The sequence below is a fragment of the Engraulis encrasicolus genome, chromosome 4 (assembly GCF_034702125.1).
Source record: "Engraulis encrasicolus isolate BLACKSEA-1 chromosome 4, IST_EnEncr_1.0, whole genome shotgun sequence".
Taxonomy (NCBI): domain Eukaryota; kingdom Metazoa; phylum Chordata; class Actinopteri; order Clupeiformes; family Engraulidae; genus Engraulis; species Engraulis encrasicolus.
The window spans coordinates 35,029,019-35,036,518 of record NC_085860.1 but is presented as its reverse complement, the minus strand read 5'-3'; the positions used below and the strand labels follow the sequence as shown (position 1 = coordinate 35,036,518).

The window sequence follows — 7,500 nt, the reverse complement described above, 5'->3', positions numbered from 1 at the left end:
ATGAAGTCGAGTCACAGTTCAGTACGGATGTGATATGCCCACTCTTACATCTACATACACACTCACACATACACACACCATGACACACACACACACACACATATACCCACACACACACACACATGACAAACACACACACACACACACACACACACACACACACACACACACACACACACACACACACACACACACACACACACACACACACACACACACACACACACACACACACACACACACACACACACACACACACACACACACACACACAGTAGCAGTCTTTGTTTGTCCTGCCTACTCTGGCTCCCATGCGGGTATCCCACTTTAATCCTCAGCTTTGTACATTTGATCAATTTCCACTGCACCTGGGGGAAACTGGATCGCTAGCATCAGATCATTGAAATCTAAGGCAATTAGCTGCTCATTACTGCCCACAATCACTTGAGGACGCCAATGGAAACTCACTTTGGTTTTCAGGGTCTGGGGATAAATAAATGCTGCCCACTGTCCGCAAGCTGACTGTGTAACAGGTAGTTAATGGCAGTTTGGAGCAGAGAAGAAAGGAGGCCTGGCTGGATGTGGAAGTTGTAGCCTGGGCCGCTGACAGCTTTTGCTGGCCTGGGACAAAGTAATCTGAAAGAATCCCCTTCCCAATACATACAATGTAATGGGGAACCAATTCTGGGCCCCCTATCTACCTGGGCCCGGGACAACATACCCGTTTGTCCTCCCCTGTTGGCGGGCCTGGTTGTAACAGTACTTGCATGTAATTCTTTAGCTCTGGCAGGCAGTTTGGATCTGGGATAAATGTCTGGGAGATGACTACAGTACTGTATGTAATGAAAGTTAATGGCAGCTTTTATGAAGGCATAGGTGGGTGTAATGGCGACTGCTGTATAGTACAACCCTTCAAATTGGCTGATGGCATGATTGATACATGGGATACATGTCTAAGGCACTGTCTGGAGACTGGCTGACTGTGTAATGGTAGTTAATGGTAGATTATAAAAGCGAGTTACTCTTCAACTTGGCAGACGGTATGATCTGGGATAAATGGTTGGGCTCTGTCTGTGAGCAGACCATGTATTATAGTAGTGTTCATGGGCAGTTTTAAAGCTGTGCGCCTTGTGTTGTTGCTCTTTTGTGTTGTAGGTCTCCAAACTGGGCGGTTAATGTGTAATGGTAGTTAATATCAATGTAAAATAAAACAGGTGACAGTGTAATGGGACTTGTAGGCAGTTTGAAAAAAAAGGATCTGTGAGGTGGAGGTTGATGTAATGGTTGTGCTGGTGTACCTTCGTGCTGTAGGTCGGAGCACTGGGTCAGGGGATCCCCATTTCTGATGTCCTGCCGACGAGTCCTCCTGCCAAACAGATGCGGATACCATGTCAGATCGCTTTACATCCAAGAGAGAGCAAGAGAGAGTGAGTGAGTGAAGGAGAAAATGTGTGTTACGTGTGTTTGGGGGGGGGAGGGGAGGAAAGAGAGAGAGAGAGAAAGAGAGAGAGAGAGAGAGAGAGAGAGAGAGAGAGAGAGAGAGAGAGAGAGAGAGAGAGAGAGAGAGAATGAGAATGAGAGAGAGATAGACATAGACATAGACATAGACATAGACATAGACAGAGACACAGACAGAGAGAGAGAGAGAGAGAGAGAGAGAGAGAGAGAGAGAGAGAGAGAGAGAGAGAGAGGGAGAGAGAGAGAGAGAGAGGGAGAGAGAGAGAGAGAAAGAGATTGAGAGAGAGAGAGAGAGAGAGAGAGAGAGAGAGAGAGAGAGAGAGAGAGAGAGAGAGAGAGGCAGAGACAGACAGTGATGCAATAGTGTATAAATAAGTGTGTCCCATTTCTTCGTATAGCCTCTGTGATTATATATGTGCATACTGTATGCCTATATGTCTGTGTCTGTGGGAGAGATTTGGAGAGAAAAAGAGAGACAGAGACAAAGATGCAGTAGTGTATAGAGTAGGCTATAGTGGGCACGTCTGAGTGCCCTATTTCTCCATATAACCTTTACTTGTACTTCATGTGGAGTGTGCGTGTGTGTGTGCGTGTGTGTGCTTGTATGTGTGTGTGTGTGTCTGCCTGCGTGCACGCTTGTGCATGAGTGTGTGTGTGCCTGGAGGGGAAATGTGCCCCCTGTGTGTGTGGCAGGGGAGTCCACAGCGGGCGTGCGGGTGGGCAGGACTGTGGGGAGGGGTGCATGTGGGAGGGGAAGGGTGTCCGACCGCCACATGTACAGTACAGTACATGCAAGCATGTTTCAAGGAGACACACACACAGACACACATACACACACACACACACACACACAGACACACACACACACACACACACACACACACACACACACACACACAGACACACACACACACACACACACACACACATACACACACACACACACACACACACACACACACACACACACACACACACACACACACACACACACACACACACACACACACACACACACACACACACACACACACAACCCCACCTCCAAAAGGAGAAGAGGGCGAGTCCACCTGAGTCAGCTGCAGGTTATTTTGTCTCGCTGTTTTGGGTCTACCACATATGCCTCCAATCATCAGAAATGAATACCGCTTTTCATAGAGAAAGGAGAGTTCTGTGTCCATCGTAATAATGCAAACAGTATGGAAAACTCCCACACAGGGATACGAACTATGGTGTAGCGTTTTAAAAACTGCTACACTCGCTAGCCCATCTGAGATGTATAAGGCTAACGTAAACAATTCAACACTTGGCGTTCAGTCGGCGAACAAAAAATAAAAGAAGTTTACAAGTATGGCTCCTCTGTTTCCTGAACAGGTATTAAGTAACGCGTTCCACAGGGCAACTGCTTAAGGGGGGGAAAAAAGGAGGGGAAAAAACGATTTCATGGTTTAGGCTCCCCACGTATGAAGAAGAAAGGGCGCCAGAGAAGCACTTCTAACTGACTGTGCAGGAGGCACTTCCTGAGTAGATCTTTTGTCTCTGTGGAACGAAAAAATAAAAAACGGTGCGTGATAGACACATCAAACGCAACACGGTGATGCACAGGACATGCGAGGAAAGCTCTGCCATACTCCGGATGAAGGGTAAAACAGAAAAAAATCACCAGGAAAGGAAATAAGACAAAAAAGTCCCTTTCATGTATGTGAGTTATTCCTTCCCCAACCCACCACTGTCTTTGAAAGTATTTTTTTTTTGCATTTGTGCTGAGTGCTTCCGCCACACTGTTTTATGACGGAGCTTTCCACGTGGGATTTTTTTTGTGATATAACCTCAGCCGTGCTTATATGAGGGATATCGTAAACACGTTTGTCCGTCCCTGGGCGTCTCTTCAGTGGTGCCCCCTCCTTAGTGTCCTTCAGGGGGTCACCTCTGTTTGACCTGAGCTGGCCGCTGCAGCCTGTGATAGTATGAGGGGGGCTATGCTGCCTTTTCCCTTATCTGCTTTCACATGGCCTAGGCCCCCTAAAGACAAAGGTACAGTACAGTACATCTCTTCGGAGGCCTGGTTTGACCCGTGTGTTTATGTGTTTGCTAAGAGAGAGTGTCGTAACTCATGTTTTGTCGGCGTGTGCTTCGAGAGTGAGGGTGAGTGAAATTTACTAGTATGACCAAAATACAGCAGGCTTAGCTGCTTAAAAATGTCATTATATTCAAAATGGTGGACACAGTGAAGATCCACCTTTTCATGTATGAATAATGCAATATCCCTAGTCATAATAAATACTTAGAATTTGATGGCAGCAGCAAGTATTAGTGGAATAGGTAACATTTGTGAATGTGCGGCATGAATTCTGGAAAGAAACTGCTAAAAATGCACCATTAATGCATAAGTGTTAATGTTTGTATGGAAGGCCTACCTCTTGGCTGTGGGGAAGTAGCGTGAGCACTGGTTGCCGTCCCAGGCACAGTACGGGTCCCTGGCCAGGCAGCACTCTGCACAGGCCTTTCCATACACGTCACAGCGGTGCAGAGGCATCTGCGACACGCCTGCAGACGAGCCCAGATACAGTGTTTGCTGCAGAGGAACATAAACAAAAAAAACACATTTTCACACTACTCTCACAAAACTGGAAATTCAACACCCACAAGATCAAAGACATAACACTGGAGGAACACACAATAGCGCAACACACACACAACATATTGTACAAATCTCTCACAAAACTGGATGCCAGTAACGACTTCCTGTGTGGGAGGTTGGTTTATTCATCGTGTCAATCAACAAACATAAATTGTGAGCCAATGTCAGGAGGAAACACCTAAACACTGGCTGTCTGTCTGACTGACTAGGGTGATCTGTTAAAAAGTTCATTAGAAGTGCACCGAGACATTCTTTCGTCACAGTTTGCCCATCCCATTGCTTGCTGGTCCGGTCTGTGATTCACATCCTGTAGCTGGTTTCATTTCTTTAGGGCATCTGTGAATGTGTGTGTGTGTGCGTGCATGCCTACGTACCTGTGTCCGTGCGTGTAAGCATGCCTGCGTGTGTGTGCGTGCGTGCGTGTGGCCTTCAGCATAAAGAAAATGTTTGGTGCTTTGTATCATTCAATCATACTCTACGTTAAACAATTCCTTTTCTTAAATTATACGTTTTCAATCTAAATCCTGTTTTGTGTGATGTATTTTTTAATTAATTTATACCAGAATAATATTTGAATTCACTTTTATACCCTCTCTAACTTCCTCTCTGATTCTATGTACAGTAGCTAAGCTAGACATGTAAAAAAAACTACGCTGCAAAGGTATTCAGCCAACATATACAGTATGACTTGATGTACAGTGTGTAGGTACAGTACGTTGAGTAAGGGCCAAAACATACCAAGGCGGAACGGAACGGTACCGGGACGAACGCGGTCTTTCTGCCAGTTTTGGCCGGCGTGTTTTTCTCTGCCTTTCACACTGACAGCGTCGGCGTGCGCGGCCAGTCCTATTCAAAACCCTCCCCACAGCCAAAGCTAGCATGCTACTTTGCCATTCATTTGAATGAGACACCGTCGGTCGCCGGCATGAAAAATACGCTCGAGTTCTATTTTCCAAATGCAGCGCGGCGCGGAGCCGGCTCCCGCGCCGCTGACGCTCGACTACCGCCGGTTGGTGTGTAAGGACAGATAGGTTTCAATGTATTTTCACCGACGCCGGTAAAAAATGCTGCCGTTCCGCAACGCTTTACCGCCTTGGTGTGTAAGACCCCTAAGTTGAGAGAGCCCCTCTCTGACGCACTCAAGCAGACACATCACAGTACATTTACTGCCTCGCCGCCATGTTCTATGCCAGCTAAATGAACGCTCAACCCATGGGGGCCCCCCTGTAATGTTGCGAGAAAGCTGTAATTAAGCTCTGTGTAAACTATACGCTCGCCTCCTCTTTGATTCGCTTTTTTTTACACAGCCAAGAGGGATACAGACGCTCCAAACAAAAAAAGTGCCAAAGCCTTGGTGGGGGCCTAAGTTTCATCACACGCAAGCGAAAATGTCTGAAAGGCCTTGGCATACATTGGACAGTACCATCAGTGGTAATTCTGTCTGTACGTGACTAGGGTGCCTGCAGTACATCAGCGAAAGGCGTCTTGCCGAATTCCAGCTACACCAGATCTGATGTTGGACAAAAGCAGATGTTGATTTCGGGTGGTGCATTACGCAGCGAGGGGTTGTTAACTTGTGTCAGGGTGAGGGAGAGAAAAAATGGAGCAGGCAGGTACTACTTGGAGGTTTTTATTTTCTTTTTTTTTTCTTTGCAAGGCCACGAGGAAGGGCAAAACTCCTTTAATTATAGATCTGGAAGGCGCAGCGTGTCATCTAGATTATTCTGAGGAAGAGGAGGATTCCTCATTCCGAGCCTTAGGAGAGATATGTGAGCTGGGGAAGAGGCTGTGCAGATATCTGCGCGAGTACTCTATGTTGACATGTGTTTGTGTGTACGTGAGTGTGCGCACACGTCCATGTACTATGTACATGTCTTTTCATATATAGTAGGCCTCTCTCTCTCTCTCTCTCTGTGTGTGTGTGTGTGTGTGTGTGTGTGTGTGTGCGTGCGTGCGTGCGTGTGTGTGTGTGTGTGTGTGTGTGTGTGTGTGTGTGTGTGTGTGTGTGTGTGTGTGCGTGCATGCATGCGCGCTTGTGTGTGTGTGTGTGTGCGCGCGCGTGAGTGCATGTGTGCGTGCGTGCGTGCACGTGTGTGTGTGCGTGTTTGTGTAGGCCTGTGTATGCGCTCGGTGCACATGTTTATATGATTGGATGTAGAAAAATGCATGTTTTGGTGCCGATGATAGGATGAACCTTCTAGCAGTAACTGCACTTAGTGTAACACCCTTAGGCAAGAAGCATGAGTGAATATGAAGGAGTATCTGTGTGTGTGTGTGAATGTGAGTGTACGCACGTACGCATACGTGTGTGTGTGTGTGTGTGTGTGTGTGTGTGTGTGTGTGTGTGTGTGTGTGTGTGTGTGTGTGTGTGTGTGTGTGTGTGTGTGTGTGTGTGTGTGTGTGTGTGTGTGTGTGTGTGTGTGTGTGTGTGTGTGTGTGTGTGTGTGTGTGTGTTTTGAATGAGAAAAACACAGAGGCAGAGAAAGAGTTCATACAATACATGGGAGCATGCCAGAAAAGGAAGGGAAAGAAGAAAAACGAGAAAGTGATAGATCGAGAGAGTGTGTTGAGAGAAAAGAGAGATGGCGAGATGGAGAGAAAGAGTAAGGGAGCAAAGGAGAGGAAGCGCCAGAGGCGAGACCTGTGTTGAGAAATGATGGGACATGGGAAATCTTGGAGCAGAGTGTCAGCAGTGTGCGTACAGCAGTGCTCTGAGCCCAGGGCCGGATTAAGATGAACCGTGGCCCCTAGGCTACAGGTTGCTGTGGGCCCCCCACCGGAAGGCAAATTTCGAGATAAATTTACATAGACGGTGTCATCATTTTAAGTTGGATATTAAAGATGACATTTTACCAACTGTACCAAATGAAATTTCCAATATTGCACATTGACACAATTCTGCAATTCTTGACTGTTGACCAATCAGGGGCCCCCTGGCAGGTGGGCCCCCCTAGGCTGCAGCCATATGTAGCCTGTGCATTAATCTGGCCCTGTCTGAGCCTAGTTCAGCTGAGTGGCGGCTGTTGCTTGTTGCTGCTGTGCAGGGCCGCTGCTAAGGTTTTGGAGGCTCTAAGCATAACTGGTCAAGAGGCCCCCCTCATAATTAGCTTTAGCATTTCAGGGAATGTAGGATAGTGTTTATATTGGGAAAATCAGTTAGTTTGCCAGAATAGAGTAATGGAATACATATTTCCTTCAAGAAAAATGATTAGGCCTTTTGATAAATATGTGTTTTGCAATGTAATACAATATTTTTCATTGTGTGACGTTTTTCAGTCAATCTCAGTTCAGGAGTGGTGGAGGCCCTAAGTGTTTTGCGTACTCTACTTATGTCTAGTTGTGGCCCTGCTGCTGTGTCTCTGGCTCACCCTGTGGCCCCGGAGGACCAGAGCTGCCACTAA

The 7,500-nt window shown here is 46.9% G+C and overlaps 1 protein-coding gene across 2 annotated transcripts in view; it reads right to left on the bottom strand.

Annotated features, from left to right (window-relative positions):
- Positions 1 to 7,500, bottom strand: part of sema3ab (sema domain, immunoglobulin domain (Ig), short basic domain, secreted, (semaphorin) 3Ab) — a 64,448-nt gene that overhangs the window by 12,362 nt on the left and 44,586 nt on the right. For both annotated transcript variants that reach the window (XM_063197287.1, XM_063197288.1), the window contains exons 14-15: positions 3,876 to 4,033; positions 1,299 to 1,366 (exon numbers count right to left, since the gene is read on the bottom strand). In XM_063197287.1, coding sequence (XP_063053357.1) covers positions 1,299 to 1,366; positions 3,876 to 4,033 — 226 coding nt within the window. The remainder of the gene's footprint in view (positions 1 to 1,298; positions 1,367 to 3,875; positions 4,034 to 7,500) is intronic.